At 36.4% G+C, this 25,000-nt stretch overlaps 1 protein-coding gene across 1 annotated transcript in view; it reads right to left on the bottom strand.

Annotated features, from left to right (window-relative positions):
- The window catches only part of LOC121302610 (protein furry homolog), a 51,838-nt gene extending 28,798 nt beyond the window's left edge, over positions 1 to 23,040 (bottom strand). Inside the window, exons 1-7 of the mRNA XM_041232614.1 lie at positions 22,360 to 23,040; positions 11,668 to 11,867; positions 5,164 to 5,217; positions 2,871 to 3,010; positions 2,127 to 2,217; positions 1,737 to 1,816; positions 1,564 to 1,644 (exon numbers count right to left, since the gene is read on the bottom strand). Coding sequence (XP_041088548.1) covers positions 1,564 to 1,644; positions 1,737 to 1,816; positions 2,127 to 2,217; positions 2,871 to 3,010; positions 5,164 to 5,217; positions 11,668 to 11,867; positions 22,360 to 22,429 — 716 coding nt within the window. The 5' untranslated portion in view covers positions 22,430 to 23,040. The remainder of the gene's footprint in view (positions 1 to 1,563; positions 1,645 to 1,736; positions 1,817 to 2,126; positions 2,218 to 2,870; positions 3,011 to 5,163; positions 5,218 to 11,667; positions 11,868 to 22,359) is intronic.
- Positions 23,041 to 25,000: the final 1,960 nt, after the last annotated feature.

Below are 25,000 nucleotides of genomic sequence, written 5' to 3'. Positions count from 1 at the left end.
TTCTCACACAGAACACACAGAACAAGGTATTTTTCTAATACTCCTGACTACTGCATTACAAAGGATACAATTTGAATAGTTACATTTATCTATAAAGAAGAAAAAAAGGACTCCTAAGAAACCCCAATGGTGTGTGATTGTGAGGAAGCGATAACAGGCACATTTCACAGCTCTTACAGCCAAGGTTAAGGTTACCTGAATCTGATAGCTCGGTTTGGGATTATTACAAAGGGTTTATTTGGCTCATCGGTAAGGCTGGGGCTTATTGAAATGCTCTATATGGAATGCTGTGTCACGGATCCTTGCAAGGACAGCGATTTATATTGAGATGCTCTTCTATTTGAGATTGCATTTGGCAGGAATTCATAAGAACGTGATCCTCCCTCCTCCGCTGTCTATTTATTGCTGGTTGTTTGTTCTATTTATGTACCCAGGCTATAGAACAACTTTTCTTGGTAACTTTACCAGTCTCACACAAGGGTCAGGCAGAAGAGGGGGCGGTGGGAGGTTCGGCTGTGTATGACATCTTTATTAGGATTTTTCTCATACCAATTTGATATTTTTAATGTTTTTTGAAGAGCACTGGAAAGAAGGTTGGCACACTGTTTTGGATTTTTCACACGCATGGACAGATTTGCTTTTATTTTCTGCATAGTTCTGAATATCTTTCATTATATCAAGCCAGGATTTTTTTATTTTTTATTTTTTTTAGACTACGCATGTGGGAAATACAAGTTTAAGAAGGAATGAAATCTCATTCAAGTCAATATAACCTACAAATCAGCATCAAATACATGCCTCTGCAGAATTCCTATAGATTAAAGGGATTATAAACAACTGTTACATTTTTTATTACTGGGGGCTGTAAGGACTTAAAACTGTGTTTCCATCTACCTGTGGTTATCCATCTGTCGCAGCTTCTGTTTGTAAGCTGGCTTGTTTTTGCTGCTTCAAAATAATGCGATGTGATGCTGGGACATTATTTGCTAAGCAAAACACAAATACCAGAGACGTATTTGCCTAAACAACCAGGTTACTATCTTAAGGACTTACACCATGTTGGGGAATTTATCAACCTCACATAAACAGAAACCAATTTCCATTCCTATTATGGGAGGACAAAGACACGTCTAAGACTCTTGTCCAAATGACACTTCTGAGAATGTACTTCACTGAGAACTACAGTTCAAATCCAAACAGCATTTTAAGAATGTACCTTTTCAGACCCAAATTAAGTTCAAAATCAGTTTCCAACAGCGTCTCATGTCCATCATGATATTGCTTAAGAACTGATTTGTTTGATTTTTTCTCCCTAATATCAGGCAAATTAAGGAGAAACATTGTTATTTAATGAATTACACATGCTGTTCCAGTTTGCATTTGATGTTATCCAACCCATACCTGGTCAGTTCCACACTCATTTTAAAATTTGACTCCTAAAATCCTTTACCAGCTGCCTACAACATTGGTAACATTTTCGGGTGTTTATTATGTATGTTGCAGAAGAGGTTCACAAATGTTCATTAAAATTATTATTATTAGTTTTATAACTGTTGGACTTACTTGGACTGTGCTAAAACACCAACTACTTCAGCATACAGATCAGCTACAATGTGCATATTTCCAGTGTTAGGACCAAGGTACCTACAGAAAGAGAGAATTCGTTATAAGTTCAAATCAATCTGTGATAGGCCTAACTGAAATGAACCCTTGAACTCAATTAGATGGTAAATTACCCTTCCTTGTATTTAAAGTGCCTAAATGCCAAGTTTATAACTTCATGGATCAAACTGTCTGGGACCGGATGAAGGGGAATCTGCAAAAAAAGAGAAGAGAATACAACAGGCCTTTCATTGTATTAGCTGTTCAGCTTTTTACAAAGTGTTGGGTAGCACTCTCCCTTGTATAAGTCTATATAAGCTTTTTAGCCATATTTTTTTTTTTTTACCCTCATTTCGCCTCAAAAACTTTTTATTCTCAAATGGGCCCTATATTTTTCTTAAGCTGTTTGCTTTTTATGAATTTAACAACACAAAACGCTCTTTGAAATATGTCTTAAAGTTTTGTGAACATGGCACAATGATTCAAGATGTCTTAACATGGCAAACCTGCAGTACTAAACCCACCTGCTTTAAAACTTCTATTAGTACCAAAGAAAAAATAAAATCGATTGCCAGATCCCTTCTTTCGAGCAGGTAATCCTTTTGCTGTTCATCACTGCAAAATTAACGTAGAAAAGGATGTTATTTCATTCTCACGTAACTCGATTCAGAAACAACAACACCGTACTTAGATGATATTATAGTAACAAGGAACTGAAAACCTCTCACAATGAATATACTGTACTCATTTTCCACAATGAAAAGGGACTTTTCACCCCTTTAGGCGAAAGTTGTGCTAAAACCTAAAATGTGGAATGAGCTTGGATTGTAAAATCTTCCATATACTGAGCAAGTATATCAGCTCTGTGGGAACAAAACAGATCTGAGTGAGAAATTATATAACAAATATGTTAGTAACAAAAATTGCCTGCCTGCCATAGTTGCAAATACAATATATATATATATATATATATATATATATATATATATATATATATATATATATATATATATATATATATATATATAAACCATTCATATAATGTATACAGTACTTTCACCTCCAAACTCAATTGTAGATAACATTTTTACTCTAAATTGTTAAGGACAAAAAAACATAAAATGAAAAAAAAAACCTATACTAGACATCTGAAATGTTTATTTTTGATTTGGTGATGATTTGGAGTAAAGAGCTTTGCAAAGCTAACCCTAAAGCTTTTAAACCCCCAGCATCAGATCCAGCTAGCACAATGACATTGAACAGCTCACTTTTTTGACTTGGTGTTGGCTCTTGGTCTGTATTCATGGGATTCATCTTCTATTCCATTCTGTCTTTTATACCAGTCGAATAGGGTGCGCAGAATAGAAGGCAGGCAGTATTCTGCAAGGGAGCTCATTGAGCTGATTAGCTAAAAAGAACACAGACATCATATTATAAATAATATAATGCACCTTAAAAATAAAACACACAAGATATTAATGAAACTGTATTCAAACTCTATTCAAAGGGCTTTAGCTCAAGAGGTTATTAAAGAACGTTCTTATTAATTAAATACAATTTCACATTCACAAAACTGTTCAAACGTGTAGAACAGTTTCATGTATACCAACCCCAATTCAGTTCCTGAAAACAGACATCTACATTTTTAAACTGTGTGTCTCATCATTCATAAACACAGACTCTGAAAAAAAAACATTCCTTAAATAAGGCATAAATTCATATTTTGTGAATATTTTACATAGTCAAATTTAATTCTATGCCTAATTTCTATACTGTATCTAGTATGTATTTAGATATGAAGATATTTTGCATTCATATTTACGCCCCATACAGTAAGTCTAACAGAAGCGATCAATGTACGGATACGAAATGATAGATCCATTCAGTGCTCTTTCAGTCAGGAAGGAAGGGAGGGTTTAAAAAAGGTCTAACTCTCCGAACAGGAAGGGAGTAAAGTCTAGCCAGACTGTGGTCTATACAGAAGTGCCTTCATTTTATACAGGCAGCAGCAGGGTAGAGATGAATCCTGGCTCTGTTCTGCTGCTGAACGGTAGTAGGTTGATGCACAAATACGTTCTTGTTGCCCTGAATGACCGTTTTCTTCCGCCATAAATGATCTCCACACACCTTGAGCATATCAAATCTCAATAAGCAAATATCTGGTTGTTCTGACCTTGTCCCAAAAGGTCTTTTCTATGTGAATAAGGCCTTTATATTGGCTTTGGAATCACATTTATTTATTTATTTTATTTTATTAACTCTTAATGGATGTATATTATTTTTACCCTGCTGTGTCAACACAAGAACTTTGTGAATGCCTTTATTTATTTTGCAGAAATTACATATATAAACTGCCAGAGATTATAAACTTGAGCAGGCTTTTTGTTTTGGGATTTTCATCACTACATTTTGATTAAGAAGCTCCTCAGCACTGAAGATCCTTCTCAGAAAAAAAAGCTGTTTCAGTTATATACTGTACATCCATCTCCTATTGCCAAATAAGAATGGACCACGACCCACACCCAACGCATGTACAAGCAACACTATGTACGGACAGATGGTCAAATGAAGAGGTTCCTCTACATCTATATAATATATGCACATGTATTATATAAATAAGATCTTCTCTACTATTTTTAGTACAACAGGATGTGCAGTTCTCTGGATAAATGAGACATGTGCACTGTACAGGGATACTGCATGAACCATAAGGTTAAGGAATACAGATAAAGATCATTACTGTACTGGTATGTCAAACCCAAGATCAAAAGATAATTCACAAAAAGGTTCTTATCAAACCTGATGGAGATGCAAGTGTAGCTGAAACATAACAAATCTGTACAGAAGTCAAGAAAGCAAAGCTCTGTGATTTACAAGATGTGGCTCATGGCCAAAAATCGAAAAGGATGTTTGAAACAAGAATAATAGATCATACGTGTGTCTGCTCAGCAGTAGGGCGTCATTAAACATGTCTGCAGCTAAACCACGCGGAGACAAGTAAACATAAACATCCTGTTTAACATTAAAGCTCACAAAAAAGTACAGACCAAAGGGTCCAGTCAGCATTTGAACCTTTGGGAGACAGTGACGTGTCTTAACTTATTTAACAAGCTTGTCACCCTGTAAATACACATTTTTAATGAAGTGGTCTTGATGCAATAACTTACGTGTACTTTAATTGTGTTATAACTAAGGCTTCTTTGCCTTCTATTCAATTAGCATAAGATCTTCATTTAAATGTCATCTTTTGGTTATTGTTTTTGTTTTGTTGTTTTTCTTTTAAATTTTACTTTAGTTGGCAAACACAGATTTTTTAAACAGATTAAAAAATGAATCTGAGACTGGTACCTAATCAATCCAAGGACAGGATTAACAGCTATCTTTAATCTATAGAGCTGTATTTGAAATATTTGAATCACATCAACGTCCAGTGATAACTTTGCTTATATATTTAATACATATATCAAATATATCAAAATTATGCATGTGTGCAAGTGTTTAATGGGTAACTGCCATATTTACCAGCTTTATGAAAAGATGCTGTAAACTGATGTCACTTACTTGATCGAACTGAAAATCTTCTCCCCTCTGTAGAGATTTTGATAACGGTTTTTCCTGTGAAAATACAATTGAAAGATTGATTACGAACGGCTTGAGGGAAAGTGACCCAAATCATTTGGTATGAAGCCAAAGAGAGCCCTTTTTAAACTTTTAATATTTACCAACACTTGACAAATTTTAAGTGTCATTATTACATTGTACGAGATTGTAGTGTACCTTTATGACAGACTAGTTAGTTTACAGAATATCAGACAGCTGTGTTTGTTGCTTTCATGACTTCTGGCACTTTCAGAAAAGTTCTTACTGAAATAGGTGGCCCAGCAAAAATGATCCTCCTCTGTGGGTATTGGCATCAAACAGGAATTCAGCTCTGAGGAGCCAACAAGTAATGCATCTGACCAAGTCATGGTTAATGCTTTGTGATTTACCGGCACTATTGATATGTCCTGCACGGCCACTCCCTGCCCAAGAGATAGGGTCACATAAGCATGTTTTTTCTCTGTACTTCAGCATTATTACAGCCCTTGAAGTCAGTATTCAGCTTTTAAGGATATAGATTTCAGTGCACAATTTAAATAGGATTAAAGCCCACTGAAATTGCCAAAACTGATTCCCTTACTGGATTATAACAGGACATTTGATTTCAGTACCTTAAAAAAAAAACTGAATAATAAAAAATATATATTTTAAAGGAATAACATAGTCTTACAAAGGTTTAATTTGGTATTATTTATTTTTTCGGAGCCCACTGTTTTACACTAGATTTGCTTCAATACATTCTGTTATACATCTACAGTAACATGGGATAAAATGCTTTTGCCTATAGTCTAGCCCATATGCTAATATGGCAGCCTACAATACTGTACCATATTCTTCGAGTCTCACATGCTGGCAGGTGCTGGATGCATTTGAAAGTAAATGAGGGACTTCAAGCTTTTAGTAATTTTTCATGCAGTACAATGGTATTGCCTCAAAGTTTACCAACATTATTCTTCATATTCAAAGCCTCATGGGATCACCGGCAGCCATACACTTCGGATTATTCAAATTTTTTATTGCATTAAATCTAACATCGACTACTACAAAATCTGCAAAGGGGATCCACAGTCTACACAGAACATTGATCATTTCCCCCTCACGAATAAGCATGTGTCATCACCCCACAGCAAGCACAATTGGATGGATATAGCCAGCTCTGACAACTTAAAATAATGAGTGTCAATAGGGGTAAAAATTAAAAAAAAAAAAAAAAAAAATTGTTGACAAAATTCCCTTCTTAATTTTTTTTTTTTCTCATTTCCTGTTTCCTTGAAATGTGTCAAGGCCACCTGAAACTGTATACATTTGAACTGAGATTTGAAGATCCTCTCCATGGAATCACAGACGCTCCACTGAACGGGACAAACTGACAAAAATCATCTTGGAGAAATACATATTAGCTGTCTTTTTCTATTTTACTACATGGGCATTTGGTACTCTAGGGTTTCATTTCATTTTGTGTTTTTTTTTTTTTTTTGGTTCCTAAATTGGAGAATCCAGTCGTGAGACAAGATAAAGACTTCACTGACTCTCATCCTTTGAACAGCACACTGCACACGACTGCTCACAGCCTTTGGCATTCTTTCTGCTTCTTATGTTTTAAATTATTCATGACAGATAAATAATACACAGTATTGTACTGAATTCAAGTACATTAGCTAATGAACAAAAAGAAACAGTTGAGTTGGCCCTAGGAGAAATGTCTTTAATCTATTTCAAATAGTACACCTCGCTCTCAGTGGAATGTCCTTTGCTTGTCCATTCTCCTTAAACAATTCATTTGGCAAAACTGGAAAGGTTTTAATTAGTTTGTATTTATAATTACAACATAGCACTTAATGTAGATGAAATTGTCCACTTTTGATGAAGTATTTTTTTTTTTAATCACTATCCTTTTTTCTCTCTCCTAATTTATGGTGAAGATGAACAGTGCTTATGAAAACTACCTCAAAATGAAATGTTTCCTCCCCCTCACCACCATACCTTCACTCAGTTATTCACTTTCTATTTCCCAAAACACTTTGTTTAGAATGCAATGAAGTCTATCATGAGCTGTGTACATTATGCAACCCTACTGCACTGTTCCCCACTTTCAAATTGAGACTATATATATATTCAACTGTTTGAGTTTATCACACATTGCATTTGTAAGCAAATGATTAAATGAAAAACAATAGTGTAACAAAAGCCCTCCAGTTTTTTTTTTTTTTTTTTTTGTGTTACCCCACTTTTCTTCTCAGTAGTTATTGTATTGCCAGCCTCATTACCTTTCCTAAATTTGACAAAAATAGAGTGGTAAGAGGCCTGTGCTGGAGGGTTGATTCTAAGGGCAGTGATATTTAGATCCACTGTCAAGGGCACATTTTGTTGTTTTAACAAAAAGAGATCACTTCTTTGGAGGGGTTGAAATTAAATGAAAAAGGTAACATCTAATGCTACTACTAGTTAATTCAATGTGAACTACAATACAATGCAAGTACCCTGACTAATGATGATGTAAGCAGTCTAGTAAACTGATTTTCTGCATAATGGACCCACACCCTCAAACAAACAAGGCGCAATAACTACCGAGCTTCGCCTGTCCAAAGCTGCCCAAATGTACTGAAAAAGTATCTGCAATAATATTTTGACGGATCACCTACACAAAACAAACATCAGGCGAAAATCCATTGATCACCTACATTATGGTCTGTATCATCGATATGGCCATGTTTATAGCCATAACACTGTACTGTATGAATGCAGGCAGCAGAGATTATCATTCAAATGACAGCATGTGAAAAACTGATTAACAATTTAGTCTGATACAGTACACATGTATTAATTCATCACTTACTATAATTTTCTACAAGTATGCCGCTGATCCATATTTGACCTTAGCTGTCACCTTTTTTATGAATAAAGTACATTTGGCAGCTGATTGCATGCATGGCTCTGGCTGACAAATCTTGGTTATTCGCTCTGCACTCTTTTTAAAATTTACCCCATTGCACACAATTACGGAGAAAAAAAAATATTGTGCGCATGTCTTACTATCTCGTGGCCACAAGATACCTATGCCGTGGTCGCGAGATAGTAACACGTGCACAAGAGATCTATATTTTTTCTCTCATGTTCCCTCCCAGGCAACGTACACAACAGACTTTTAAGATATGCTGCATCCTGCCAGTGTTTTTCATTATGGGGTGCTAGCATAACACATTAGAATTGTGGACATTTTACACATTACACTCAAAAATAAAAATTCAGCTACAGTAGCTGTCTCTCCACCTGCATTTACAAAACACAGGCACAGTGCTAAGGTTGTCCCCTGACCCCCCCACCCTAAAATGTGATGTAACAAAAAATATTGGGAAACAAATGCCCTCAATTCAGTTGATCGATATTTGATGAAAGCTTTCTTCTTAACGCGACGATCACCAGTTTAAAAAAAAAAATAAAAATCATACAAAATTTGCAGAGTCACTGAGATGCTATCACAGACAGCATGTTCAAGGTCAGTCTTGCGCAGATCGGGTGACTTTGAAATCATCAAACTGCCATTCCTTGCTATTGTTTTTTTAAGATAGGTTTTAAATCTGATAACCAAAATATAATTTCATCAAGATGTTTTTAAAACCTGTAGGGCAGCAACTCAGAACTTAAAAATAAAATAAACAGATTCAGCTGGCAGATAAATGTACTTAAATCAAACTGGCTTTAACCAGCTCAATACTGTGACTTGCAACAAACCTGAATGAAAAACACAAAATAAACACCAACGCTTCTGGGCAACAGACCGCATTTTGTTTCCTCCTTTGTGAAATGATACCACCAATGAATTGCACTCAATTGATGAATGCTATTCTACATCAGTACAGTGAAATAAAACCTAATATTCCTGTTTTCCACAGTAAAGGCACTGCACCAGGATGGAACTAGTCCGAGCAGCATGGAAAACTAAATAAGCTTATCAGAGAAACAACAACAAGGGCACTTACTGTAAATGAGTCATTCCGACAGGCAAAAAGTTTGTTACTGAACAGTCCAGTATGTCTTCATATAGCCACTTGGCCTAAATTGTTCAAAAGGTCTGGCTAAAACGAATTAAAATGTCTATCCTATCCTGTTCGAGCCACCCCACATGAAATCACCCAAAGGTAGTTCCTGTACAGTACAGTCCACAATTTGATATTCAAAAACACAAGAAAACATTTTAAAAAGCAACTTCAGTATTTATGTAAACAAAGTTCAGCTAGGCTAACATATCTGTTGTTTAGGTAATTCAGGTTAAAATGCTTATGTATTGGTTTTACAGTCACTTTAAGCCTTTGGTCTACTAATTAGGAAATGTTTAGCTTAATGCCTGATATTTGTTTTTTAGTCCAGACAAGACTAGAAAAGTTGTAAGTGTGATGTTGGTACTGTATATTTAAAGTAGTCATAATGGACCATTATATAAGGCCCCCAAATTGATAGGTGGTTTTCAAAACATTTTGTGATATACCTTGAGGTATATACAAGGGTGACAGAACAAATATCCTTTCCATGACAGGCCAGCTATTATTAACCCTTAACTTTAAAGTAACTGTGGTTAATTATTAAACAAAACACAATGCACTGTACATTTATAATAGTGCACTAGTAGTATATCAAAGCCTGAAAAACATGAATCCCCTATGTGTAGTTATCCATGGATTACCCCTACAGTGGTGGATGCAATCCAGGTTGATTCCCTTGATGGGTATATGCTGGTCAAATCAACCCTTAAGTGCTGAAAGCAAACCACATTTTATTTGTAAATTAAAAATTTAACTAGTAAAATAGATGGCTTATACTGAAGTCTGTATAACCCAGTAAAATCTAAGTTATGGTGAACAGATATTGCAAGATCAAGTCACTTGGCTAATTCACTCCCAAATAACTGAAATATTAACGAAATAATCTATCTCTCTGGTCAGAAAAGATTAACAACACCAATGTCTCCTTTTTCCAAGGCTGTAAGTCGCCCTGGTAATATACTAAAATGCCTCAGCCATCAAAGATATTCAGTATTCTGTTCGGTATTTACACTGGAGAGTGCCCATGAGACTCATACCTCATTTACGAGGGGATCCTGTTAGGCAAAACATGTGTGGCGGTATTATGTAAGGGTTTCTGAGATACAGAGGTTAAAAGTAGTGTCAAAATAGCAACATTTTTATTGAACAATGACCTTTACAATAAAAAAGGCCATCTACTCTATACCAGCTGCTGAAGCACCAGCTGATTGATGGTCGGAAAAGCAAATAAAACTTAGATTTAAATGACTAATTAAATTTAATTAAACTAGTGCAAGTAAACAAACGATGTAGTACATTAAATACACTAAAAGTAATAACTGCTTAGCCAATGAAGACACTGGCTTGAACTAATTAAGTTCAAGCAGTCAATGTTCTTTGCAAATCACTCAAAGCTAAAATCCCCCTTAATGGTATTAACTATCACTGTTTTTAACAAAAGCATCAACAGCCTGCAAACACTCCTTGTTAACAGCATCCTTAAATGTTGTAGCCGACTCTCTGTTCTCTTGTGTCTGTAGTCCATCCAAATTGGGCTTATTTTGTGTTTTTTCATGTTCAATTATATAATGCTCCAGCTTCACTGAATTTGTTATTTTAAACACAACGGCCTCAATGAACAAGAAGTCGCAGCTTTTTAACAAACAAACATTTGTTTACTTTTTCAACCACGCACCTCTAAAGCCAAACCACTGCTTCAAATTACTCAAAGCACTGTACTAACCCATTTTCATTTTCCATAGTGGTTGAGCACAATACAGGACATTAAAAAGAGTTCTGTATTAATAAATAACACCACAAGGGATCATTTAGTAGTGGTGACAATGGTGGCCATCACAAGCATGCACCCCAAAAAGGCCTAAGACTTTAGTGACTGCCTTGTACAGTATACGTTATATATTCGCTCAGTAACAAGAGGCAGCTTTATTTGATACCAAAATATGATTCCTTAGTGTCTGTTTAATACATTGTGAATGTTAAAGATTTAGCATATGTGTCTTTTGGATTAGGAGCTCACTGCAATATGACTAGTCAATTTTACGCAGCAACAAATTACAGTTACTCACCATGTCATGAATCAGAATTAGTCCAGTGGATCATGCTGCTAGCATTAAAGGGATACTTTGAAGCATCTTCTGTTTTCTGAATTTTTAGATTCTTACCTGTTAATACCCTACTATGTGAGTTCTCTATCTTGATTCTTTTTCAGAGGCAATGTTTGCTGTAATAGCCAGTAAGCATAGCATATAATGCTCTTTACAAAAACGACAACAGATAACTATGCAGTACATATATAATAGGATAACTGGTTAAAATATGTGTGATGATATAAAGCATCACTTTTAAAAAAAACCTTGTTAGGCGCTATACTCTACCAAATACAACTTAATCCAGTAAAACTCAACCTCTAATCTTTTAAACTCACCAGAGGCTCAGCCATGATGATACGGATCTTCCTTTCTGACAGCGTAGTGAAGTTTGCAAACAGACTCTTGAGGACGTACTCCCCTGGCTTGCTGTCCGGGTCAATGCTGATGGGAATCATGGCTGGAGGTCCCTTCTCACCCTGTGTGCTGGAGTCTGGAAGAATCGGGGGCTTGATATATCCGTTACCCACCGGGGATGCTAAAGGGGTCAAAGTAAAACACATTTAGTTGATATAATAAATAAATGATACATTAGATTTTTCCACTTCATTTCTGCAGAAATAATTATGGATCATTCTTTTTTCAATTACAATTAAAAACTTTGTTATTAATGAAAATATAACCTCTGGAATTGAAAGTAATCTTTTTAAAAATGCATGGTGATGCTTAAAAATCAATCGAAGAACAACCCATTGGAAACACTGGAATAACAGAATAAATTGTCACTGAGTTACTGGGTATAGATGATACTATTTGACCACCCAGTTCAAGGATCTTGTACCGTTTACTTCAATAATTCAACTCACAGTTACAGCTTTCTTGTTCTAGCACACTGTTAAAACCTGTGATACCGTTACAGACAGTCACCGCTGTAGAAACCCATTTTTGGGGTAAAATGAAAAAGGTACCTGACAGTCATTCTGCATTGGTTGGTAAATGGATATCATTTGGGGTGCCACTGCACATCCAGCTTACTAAATTTTTGAAGATGGTGTAAGTCCGGGATACCGATATTTACAGTAAGAGGTCTCAGTGGAGTAAACTACAAGGGGGACGATTACCTATTCAGGTATAGCACTATATTTGGTAAGGAAGCATTCTGAGTGGGGCAACACAGGCACGAATTGTCCCACCCCCAAACACTGCCAATCAGAGGTGGCTGAATACTCTGTGATTGACTCGACATAAAGCTAATCCTATTACAATAGTTAAAGGAGGAAAACACCCTGGTTGGGAATTACTGCACTTTACATTTCTCAACAGAGTTCTGGAGTGGTTTAATGTAGTGCGTGTGATTTAGTTTGCTTGAAAGGTCTGAAAGCTCTTTACTGTGTATATTATAAATTCTCATCAATACATTCAATCCAGTGAAGCTAACAACATGTTTAACTTGTATTCTTTTATCTAAAAGATCAAAGGTGACTTTGCAATTGTGTGAGTAAACTTAAAAAAAAAAAAAAGACTTATCTAGTGTACTGAATAGAGCCAAACTGAAGCATGGTCCCTTTAAGGTACATAAACATGCTTTGCTTACTGCACTGTTTGTGATCAGTAATTTGTACACCAAGATCTGTCCTTAACTAGATCTCCAGAATGTGTAAACAAGCAATATTTAACTCAGTACGTACCTAGTCCCTTTATGAAGCCAATCACACTGGCTCTACTCCAACAGGCTGCAGTAACCTCCATTGGATAAGGGTACTGTATCTATCCAATGTTTTCCAAGTACTAGAATCCCATGAGATTATTACTCATAATCCTTTGCTTCTTTAGTATTGTATCCATGGTGAGCTGACAGCTAAGGTAGTATCAAGATAGCTGGTGTAAACCACTGTAATATTACAGCCCAGTAGTACTATAGTAGTTCCTGTGCCTTCTGAACCTTCTGAGCCTTCCAAGAATCAAGGTCAGCAAATCATTTTTAGCTGAGGCACCACAGTGTGACGAGGTACAACATGCACAGTGGCATAGTTACGGTCCTATATTTATCCACATGCACACAGTATACTGACAGATTAGCTTAACTACTTCAAGCACCCAAAGCATGAGGCAATCCACTTCAGTGTAAACATCCATGCAAATTGCAACAGATTTGCATAAGCACGATGCATGGAAGTTGAATAGACTGCCCAGCAGCATGTAATAATGGCAGAAAGTAGGAATCACAATAAACAAAATGGTAGCTTGTGGTGCTGTGGGCTGGATTTTGGTATCGCTGAATAAAAATATTCAGTAAATGGATATTTTACTACCAGTATCCTTCTGTGACCTCTTGATTACCGAGATATTTTGTGATCCTCTAACCAGAGATGGTAATATATTGAGTGTTTTGACTGGAGTTAAATGGGTAATAAATCACCCACTCCCAGTTGTTCATCATTCCCAGAAAACTGATACATCTTGGGGTAGCACGGCACCTGGAGAGCATTTCAAATACTAAAACGTGTTGTTTATATTGCATTCAAATACAGTACTACTGTGTTTGCAACTCAAACAAGAAAATCAATCAAATGCATTGACTTAGTTAAATTCTCAAAGGTATTTGATTTTAGTGGCATTTTATAAATCAATTGATGCTCAAGTAATGCCATACGCTTAAATGGGGGAAAACTTAATCCCCCTCTATAGTGTCAGCAGGTAATCTATTGTTCTGTTTAAAGTATACAGTAGCCCGTCCACAGACAAAACTCTGCTGCCACTCCAAAAGCATACAGTACCTTGTTAAAATTCGAGCAATTCAAAAGATGAGCAATCGTCAAACATCATTCCTGTCTATGTGCAAAGACTGTAATTAAGGTAGGTGTTTCACAGGCAGTAACCTGCAGACATTAGGTAGAAACTACCACAACTAGCTGTCCAAACATGAATGAACACAGATTGCAATGAAATGCTTGACTTCTATAGAAATGTATGTTGTGCTGTTGTGTATCGTGCTGTAAGCTGATACAATAACAACAGTATACTATTATTAAAACGATCCACCATTCCTTAAATATTTTAACTTCTACGACAACATTCTTCTGGTTTGAAAGTAAATGCCAAATTGCTCTAGTTCCAGGTTAACTGTCTTACTAGAATATAGTCTACAGTATTGAAATATAAATGCCCTTCATAGTATTAGAAATTAATTTGCTATTTTAACTATACTTGAACCAGAAACACTTTTAATGCATTTATAAACATTTTAAACTTATCAGTTAGGAACAAATGTTTCAGTCTTGAATGTAGAACAATCAAAAGAGAATTACATAATGTTTTGACTTGGTGTCTTTAGATTAAAAGGGATCTCCCACGGTTTTTCCTTGTCTTTATGTATTACTGATAGGCAAATTAAGGAAACACTTTATAGCTTAATGAGAAAATGGCTTTTATTCAGGACATGACTTCACTATCAGTGATATTTCCTCTTTTATGGCAGCACCCATAATGTCTTCATAATTCATTCTGATGATTATGCTTACCCTAAGCTACTAAATATTTGTGAATTACTTACATAGAAAAAAATAAGTCTTTTTCCAAATCGAATAAGAATTTGCTTCACACAGTACATGGGATCAATTTAATATTTTGGGCCCTAAAGACAGCTCGTATATTTTAATGCGAGTGATAAAACAATTAACCAATAAAACAACTAAGGGCAGAACAGCATACAGCAGCTGCAGAAATGTGCCTTTTTTATGTTGTATATAAGGACAGGTTATGGAAACCTTACCAACAACATATTTCTGAATATGAAATGTGTGTACATATATAGTTAGCCTACATCTACTGTACAGATGTTCTAGCCTCCATATGAGAATGTTCCACGATCCAGTGTTGACTTATTGCCATGTTTAGATAATTGTCACAGGACAGTCTTGGCATGTTTTTGAATATTTGCTTTTAGAAATAACTGCTTCCATTAAAGCGGGCTTTTTGGCTGTAATAAGCACTTCTCTGTACAACTTCAAGTAGCAGAGGGGTGGGGATGGAGGGATTAATAGACACACCTGTCCCTGTCCTGTCTCACCACCAATTCAAACAGCTGCTACAGTCTGTGCTGTCCCAAATGAACAAAACAGGCAGACTGTCATTTCCAAATTAAGTGACAAACAGAAAGGGAATGAAACTAAACACAATAATGTGATGTCAAACAAACACGAAATAAAAAAAAACAAAATAAAATAAAATAAAAAAAACATTTACATCTAATTCCTTTACGTAAGTCTCACTTAATGTTACTAGTGATCAACTTTTGGGAGTCGAGGTGGTGGTTTTTCAGTTTCCCATGATTCTTCCATGCCTGCACTGCATTTACAGAGCAAACAATGCTTATCCGTTCATACCTGGGATTTATGACTGCTGTCTTTAATACATTTTATTTGACCATGCTGCAGTACACTTTAGAGAAGAAACTAGAATAATGTATTCCATTATTTGCAGCCCTTAATTTGCAGGCACATACAGAGGATTCTCATAATTGCATGATAAGTGCACAGTAAGTGAAATATTCTAGTGAAATGAAACCCTTACCCTACACAGGAGGCTAGGGTTGAGTAATAAAAAAAGTTTGGTGTACAAGGCAGAAAATTGAAAGAGGCAAATTAAAGTTTCTGTTTCATTTGACAGAAGGAAATTACCACAGTTGATGAATGCTTGAGGTTTTCAATTTCTTTTTTGAACTAAAGTCATTTTTAAATCGATAACCAGAACAAATATTTTAATAAAAAAAAAAAAAAATCTTACACAAAATATTTAATGAAACTGCCATTTCTAATTCCCTGTCTGACAAAATGTGTGACTGCTTTACCAGGGATGGGTTAGGGCCCAGTTGATGCATAAAACACAGATCATATCAAGCCCCTTAACATAAGTGTGAGGAATATTTTTGTAACACAATTACTGAGCCTAGGATGTGCAACAGCAATAACATTTCTCTATGACCTACGCTAAGTGTCAAGAAGAAAATATGACCTATCCTTACCAGCAGTGTTACATAATCCTCATTTCACTCATTCTAATGATTCTAACTAGTGATATTTTGTAATGTACTGAATTTTTGTAAATAAATTGAGACTGCTGCTGATGGACTCATCTAATAAATACTACATGATCCAATAAGATACATTAGGATACACTTAAAATAGCTTTCTATCTCAGCGTACAGCATTTCGGCACTCACTAAGCTTAACTAGTCTCTTTTACCTCTTTGCTGAAAAGAGAAGTCTTCATTTTAAATTTGCTGGCACACGTCCCGGGTGCCCAGGGACCCTGACGTGCAGTGTTTAATTTGGATTGAAACAGCCAAGCTGAAACAGGATTAATATTCAGTTACTAAGATTTATGCTTTAGATTGGTACAGTGTGCTGCCCTGATCTCCAGCCAAACCACTAAACCATAAGATATAACACACACTAGACATACACACAAAATGTTTAGTACTCTTTCAGTGCATTTTCAAAATACTGGTAGTGTTTCAAAATATACAATAGGTACCAAACTCACCCACATGTCCCACTACATAATAATAATAATAATAATAATAATAATAATAATAATAATAATAATAATAATAAATACCCGACTCAACTCCCCTTGATCAGTGCAAGGCTCTTGCCAGTAGAGTGCTGTCATATCTATCTCGGGGATCCAGCTTACCGGTAGTCCATATAAGTGTAACACTTTTCTCTACCATTTTTGTAACTTTTTGTAACTTCATTCTGTAAGTCTTGCAGCAAGCTGGTGTTGAGCCCTGTGCTGGTCCTTTTCTTTTTCATGTTTTCATTCTTTTAAAACATGCTCAATGAATTAAGCTTAAGAGGTTTTACATCAACTCTATAAGTGGTCGCTCCATCCTGGTGCTATGCTAATTTAATAAATGTCATACTTTTTATTGTCCTTGGTAGGTACCCATGATAGACACTACATTAGGCTAGAATTTAATCTTATTGCTAACGGACAGAAAAGTCTAGACTTAAAGCAATCAGCTATCCGATAACCAAACACGAAGATAACAAAAGTGTAAAGGATGCAAAACATATCTTTCTGTGCTTTGCAAAGGGCTTCATTATTTATGTATTTATTTATTGCAAAGGGTTGCATTTCTTATTTTGTAGTAGCTTTTGTATTTTTTTTTTTTTAATAACCTTGCTTATAAAACAACTAAACTATAAAGCAGTATCATTTTATGAGTCAAACGGCAATAATTTGAAACACTGAATAAATTATGTCACAAACAAAAAGTCTGAATGAAAAGGTCTGCAACCCCCTTGTACCGTATGCTATATCTTTTCCTATTTGGTCGAAGAAGCTTGCCAGGGTTACTTTCAGCAGATCTCTGTTGTTAATAAAGACTTGCTTGGTACAGCCATTTGTTATAGTAAAAAGTTGCGTGAGGTTACGTCACAAATGGGTTCTTCGCTGTGAAGCCTCGTGAACGGGTACAGATTTCAGACATGTTTCCATGCAAAAAAAAAAAGAAGAAAAAAAAGGAAAAACCTAACTTTTGGTTAATTTGTAGTTTTTTAGAGTAAGAAAGCAATTTACCTACCATTTTAAGCCGTACCATGATTTGGCTGCACAATTCCTGTAGCGTAAGGAATGTGCATGATAAGTCACATTCTCACGGAGAGAACATTTGGAGTTTCTAAACTGCATAGAAACGTCGCCATAGAATGCATAATGTATTTACTGAATATGGTCGTTTTCATCTTAAAACCAAAAAGTCACGACCACAATATTGTAGCCATATTAGGTCAAAGATAGTTTGAAAATAGTTTTAGATCATTAAATAGACTCGCCATTGTAAACTTTGACCACCATCCCAGTCTGTGTACTTTGAAATATAATGTTATCTCACATTCTAAACATCTAAGAAAGGTCAGCTATGCAAATGTAATACTTTGAATAATTTGCAATTCAACTATGACAAACAGAAAATCATTTGTTTACTTCAAACTGAGTAACTAATGCAATTTAACATTGAACCCATTACCAAATCACAATGTTGTATCCTGAGCTACAAGCAAAATATCACAGAATATAAAATCATAATACAGGATGGAACTTCTTTACCATTCCTATGTTTTTAGAATTGCATAACATTTATCTTTCAGAAAAAGGACAACTTGTTAAATGCAGCTGAAACTAATTATGTAATACTCTTGTTGAGGCTGATCAAACAACATTTCACAGCCCATATCAACATGTTTATCTTCCCTATGGCCCGAACGAGACTTAAGATCTCAAGTATAGCCTGCTTCTCCCTGTTTCTGGAGATGAGGGAGACTGATATGCTGTGACAGAGAGAGAATGAACCCTAGTCAACAGTCTCCCTCCTGACCTGTGAGGACACTGTATAACCGGAGCAGAGTGCCCCAGACTGGATGGTTTGGGACTTCATTCCAGGGTCACTCGGAAGCCGGCCATCCAGGCAGGGGGCGGGGCCACAATAACAGAAGTCAGAGCCTTAATACGGTAGGCAATGTGTCAGTCACAGATTGGAGGAGACGTGATTGGCCACGCCACAAAAGAGGGCGTGGCCAAGGGTATTTAGGGAAGTGGCTCTAGTCATCTGTTCCTTTTGATGTGGTTACCGCTAGGACTGAAAAATAAACAATCTATTAGTGTCGTAAGTGTTTTGTATTGTATTTGTTTGTCATTTGTGTTGTCATATGGCTAAGTACTAACCAGGATCTGTCGCTATGAGCCAGCATTAAACCCGGACTGCACTGCACCACTTATTCACGAACTGTTTGTCTTTCACCACACCTGCACAAGAGCACTCACTATCGGGAGAAGTGACCGTGTCTGTGTTGTGTGTTAACTAAAGTATCTTGTTGTTTTCGGGACTGTAAACCCTCGTTTTGCACAGAGCGATAGACATGGCTGTGTAGCACCCGTGCTTATTAATTAAGTGTTGTAGACACACAACCCAGCTGAATAAAGGAGCTGTTTTACTGAACTTTAACTGTCTGTGTGTGTTATTATTGCACTGCACCAACCTGGGTACTACCAACCACATGTTCACATATGCATATTAAACTGAAAATCCCAGTCGGCATCAAACCAACTCAGACTTCCCTTACCAAGTCTCGTGACCATGGCAAAAGTCATCTTTTTGAGGGGCGGCACCTTGGTGAGGGGCGGAAGTGAGACAACCACCTGAATTAGGGCCTGTAATAATACCTTTGCTCTGAAATATCCCAAGCCACTAACTACAGTGAAAGGGGTGACTTAGATGTAGATCCTGATGTTAGCTAACAAAATAGTGGCAGTGGTAGCAAGTTGTGCGACAGGCACTGGATGGTACTGAAATGCCACACTCATGTAAACAAGATGTTTGCTCAGGCAACATAAACATGACATCATCAGCCTGATGAAAGCCTACAGATTCTGTGCAGCTAGAGAGAGGAGAACACGGTACAAATAATACGCTATACACACACACTAATGAGCCAGTCCTTGGAGAAACCAAGCCTTGGGGATCCGCTGAAACTTGAATGTGGTTGCTTAGTTTCCTGCCATGGTATCCCTAAGTGTGATCATGACTGAGGCAGGGTTGACATCACTGTGGGGTCACAGATGAAAACTACAAGTGCATTGCCTTCCCCTGTCTGGGTATAAGGAACTGGTTGATTATGGAAGAGACGGGTCTCTATCCAGCATGGGCTTGCATGCCCTCTTGCACAATGTATTATTGACACAGTCTCCTTTTCTTGTTAGGCTATAGATGAGCACGCACTGCAATACACACTCAAGGAGGCTCTCCTTATTGGGATCAGTGACAGTAGGATACTAAATCCCTGTCTGAACTTTTAAATTTTTTTTTTTTAGGTCCATTCCCACCTTTATAAGAACCAGTATCAGCAGAACTATAATAAACAGTCCATTTTATATATATATATATATATATATATATATATATATATATATATATATATATATATATATATATATATATATGTGTGTGTGTATATATATATATATATATATATATATATATATATATATATAATATGTGTATATATATATATATATATATATATACACAATTATATATATACACACACACACACACACACACACACACACACACACACACACACACACACACAATTACAATTCAAATAGTTTTATCTCATTTCTGGCTGTTCAGTTTCTGCCAGATATTTAAAAGTCTGCAGCATAAAAAGGGTTTAATTATAACCACTGCATATCACACGATGATGTTAGCACTGTAATGTGTTTGATAAAGTTTACGGAAGACTGAACTTAGCTTGCCCAGTTTCCATTACTTACAAAATCATTAACACCTTCAACAGACCAGACCTCAACTGAGGTTTTCATAAGCAGCACAGCCAGTAAAAAAAGCTGCTGGGGACCAGAAAATGGAGATAAGAAACGATGATAAAATACAAGTAGAGATAAAAGGACTATTGAGGATAAAGAAGGAGAGTGCTGAGAGATCTAGTTCGAGTTTTAAATCTGAATCGCACTCTGTTGATGATGCTGACCAGGTGTCAGGTTCACCTCAGCAAGGTTACCTGGAATACAACGATCCATCAGTGCATTCCAAGCAAGGGCAATGTTCTGAAAGGGACCTTACCAGACTGTGTGAGAACCTGCACTGCTTCTTCAGAGCTAATATGTGTGCAAACAGAGTGAAAGTGCAGAACATGCAGATTCGACTTTGCCTTTGGGAGACATTCCTTTAGGAAACAAAAAGAGCAAACTACAATACTTGACTGTCTGCTCGTACTATTTAAAAAATAGCATAAGAAAGGTAAATAGGGTTATCTTAAAGCGATGTTAGCCACAACCTTTATTTGTAATTGTTAAATGGTCTATTCACTTGTTACTCAATAATTCTGCAATTACGTCTCCAACCAACCAATTCATAAGAAATAAAGACAAACGCATTGCAAATATCTGCTCTGGAAAGAGTGTTTGTTTATGTTCTGTAACTTGTAACCTGTAACCTCATATAGGCATTTCATTTCTATTTTATTTCAAGGTCAATATTAGAGCAGCATTAAAAATTCCCTCAGAAAGTAAATAACAGATTCATTCAATCCTTCATAAGAGGACGAGGGTTTAACAAACCACATAAACACAATGTGAAATTACTATATGCTTGAAATACCAACCACACTAACATATCCCAGTATTATTAACCAAACACAGTTACTTGTCTTATTAAGCAGCAAGTTATAACCTGTTTCTCTCATGAATAAAATGATTCTGCATTTTAATTAAAGTAATTATTTATAATTTAGCAAAACTCATGATGTTCTGGCAGGTGTTAGGCTCAAATTCGAGTGAATATAATAAACAAGGCATTTAAAACAGCCATAGTCTAATTTAAGGTCTGTATAGCTTGTATAAATCAAATAAGATTGTTTTCTAATTTTAAAATCTGAATTATACCTTTCAAGTTGGATAGCAGTAAATATGAAACCCATTTTACTTTCACTGGTTTTTTTTTTTTTTGTTTGTTTTTTTTTAAATGCTAATAGCAATACAACAAGTTCAATGGTGGTCACTTGGTATTAACATTGAAAAACTAAACGCATTAAAAAAAAAAAAAAAAAAAAATCCAGAACAGGATACAATCAGTAAACACTCTCCCTGAAGCCATTAAACATCTCTGTTATATAGCTGCCAGTGCGTATTAGATTAGAACAGATCAAATAAACATGTAGGCAGGAAGCACAGATGTGAAATAGGCTATTAAAGTCGGGACTAGAGAACCGCTGGACAGGGGCATTTAATTAATTTAGTTTAATTAAGCCAAATCCCATTACTTGAGCCCTTGCACGTAACCAGAGCTATTTAAATCTATGACATTCTGATGAGAGAGAAGCAGCTGGGAGTAACAAATCAAACCGCTCAACGATAACATGCAACACAGACACACACTCAGTTGTTATTATATTGCTATTGTTAAGCTATGGTGTTGAATGGCACAGGATGCTTTGCTTGTTACTCACTGTTGCTCCAGGATTTTAGCAGGGATTTGATGCTGATTTCAAAGAAGCCTGAATCTTGCTGGCTAGCCATGTCTGCAGCATACAAAGAGACTTCTGTAATCCCAAGCAGCAGAAGAGGCAGGTAGTTTTTGTGTGTACAGTACGTATCTGCGAGTGTGTCCCCGCTAACTGATGCAGACCAGAGGTCAGGATGGGAAATGCAGTCTCTGCAAAGCCACTTCTGTCCCTGGCAGTCTTCTTTAAAAACCGTGATGCAGCTGTAATAGGCTCCCCTTAAATAAAACGCACCCGACTCTGACAGGGTCCAATCCTCTTACTGTAGGCTGTCAACAATAACTGCTATTTGTCTGTGGTATGAGATGGTCTGGTGGTCTTCCGTCTTTAAACATGCTTTCTTTCATTAATTTTCTCAGGCAACTGCTGAATAAACAGTGCTGAAGGAGGTTATTTCATGAGCCTTCTCTAACAAATGCTGAGGCAGAGCACTGACTTGGAGCCACACTGAAGAAGGGCAGTGAGTGTTTTTGTTTTTCCCCACAGCTACAGGAATCTCACAGGTTCTGTGTTCCTGTGCTGTACGCTTAAGAAAAAAAAAAAAAAAATCAGCCTCAAATGAATGCCCAGCGTGTGCACTGTGGGCTGCTCCTTCCCTTCCGCCTGTCTCCAAGCACAACACTCTGAATTATACACAACCGCATCATGCTGCAGTAAAGCAAAGCTGCACCCACAGATCTGGTTGCAGTGACGTTAAAAAGCCCATCAGTCAGCCCAGACTCAGGAGAGGCAGACAGAGAGAGAGAGAGAGAGAGAGAGAGAGAGAGAGAGAGAGAGAGAGAGAGAGAGAGAGAGAGAGGGAATGAGCACTTGAATAACAGCAACAACAAGCTATTAATCTATGTTTCCTCCTCCTTATTATTCTGGTGCTATTGTAAATATTAGTCTCAATAAAAATCCAGTGTAGCACCTTCTTAACATCCTTCTCCTATCTGCTTTGTTGACTTGGAGGCTTAGATAAATGATACATACTGCATTGGGGTTATCACATCGTAGTCTTAAAAGGGTATTACGAAACATCATAATGGTTACAGTATGTTTCTGATGTGAACATAGTAATTTCATTTTTTATTTCATGGCAACATTGTAGCTGATTTATAGACCTGCAGCAGTGCTACAGTTCATAACAAGGTGGCAAAGTCATTTTGCTTCTAATTAATCCACACAGATAGGTAATGACACCATTAATCAACAAGATGACAGCAACATCCTACAATGGCATTCGTTCAGGTGTTGAATGTTTTCAAAATGTAAGGAGAAACATTTTTGTAGCATGACTTGCGAGGGAGAGGCGTTACATTATAGTAGCCAGGGAAAGGCAATTTACTTTTTCTCAAAATGACACAAGGAAGCTACCTCAAAAGCTAGGTACCTCAAAAAGAAACTCTGTCACAGTCCTCAATAGATATTTCACAGTAGACTGTGTCTGTTGTTGATATCTCTATAACAGTTACATTCAACAGAGCAGTCCTTTATAATGTGTGATGAGGGTGACTGGGAGACGGTTAGCTAAACCTTGCTTTGGCCATCTGTGATACAAACAATACATGTGTCTCTATTGCACTCAAAGAGCAGCTCGGCCTCTTCTGCATTCAGCTCACAAGGAAAACAAAACACAACAGCCTGCTCCATGGTGGCAGCACACAGAGGTGTAAAGCACTGCACCTCGGACTGCTCATTACTAATCAGTGTTTGCAGAGACTGCATTTTCTACCCTGATCGCTGGTCAATCTTTACATCACAGCATAGTACAGCATGGCATTATTTATAGTGTCATATAAAGGGTTCAGATTATAGATGGGGGATGTTTGTTGTACTGATCTGCTGTGCAGTGCAACGAATGCCAACTAAGGAATGTATGCTTTGTTTTTAAAATGTTCTAAGAAAATGAGTCAATGAATACAAGAATATAAGTAAGATAAGTATGTTATAGTTAATATTATTTGCTGGCATTCAAATTGTCAGCAAACTGTTCACTAAGAATACTAAGATGACATTGAAAACAACAACTACAACAGCTCAACACATTTCATTTGATTCTATTCAGTTTTCACATCACATAGGGTCATCTGAACTGATGATACTCTATCGTGCAGTTAACTGAAAGAAAACAAGAATGTATGGGACAATCTCCTAGATATCTTCAAGCACCACATGCATTAATTTCCTTTTCAATTATTAGAACGGCGCATAATAAAAACAGTAGATCCCTCAGAGGTAATACATGTTTCTTCTTATTATTAATTCAAGGGAATTTGTAACTAGCAAATAAGTTAAATCGTTACGGTGTGTTAACTTTTTATCTTTAATATCCTGGATTAAAAAAATTCAAATTTCTGTGCATTGCATATATCACTACTAGCACCATACACCTTTCGCAACATTCAAACAGTCTGAAAACAATCTATAGCGTGGATGTCGTAAATGCCAATTTTAGCATCTACACATCTAAAGCAACACTATATACATACAGTAGATAGATTTATATACATGATGATTACCAATCTTTCCTAGCATCTAAATGAGCTGTTCCACTTATTAATTTTGGTAGAGAAAATCCTGAGCATGATATTGTATGTTGTTAAAT

The sequence above is a fragment of the Polyodon spathula genome, chromosome 30 (genome assembly GCF_017654505.1).
Source record: "Polyodon spathula isolate WHYD16114869_AA chromosome 30, ASM1765450v1, whole genome shotgun sequence".
Lineage (NCBI taxonomy): Eukaryota > Metazoa > Chordata > Actinopteri > Acipenseriformes > Polyodontidae > Polyodon > Polyodon spathula.
This window is presented reverse-complemented; position numbering and strand designations above follow the sequence as displayed.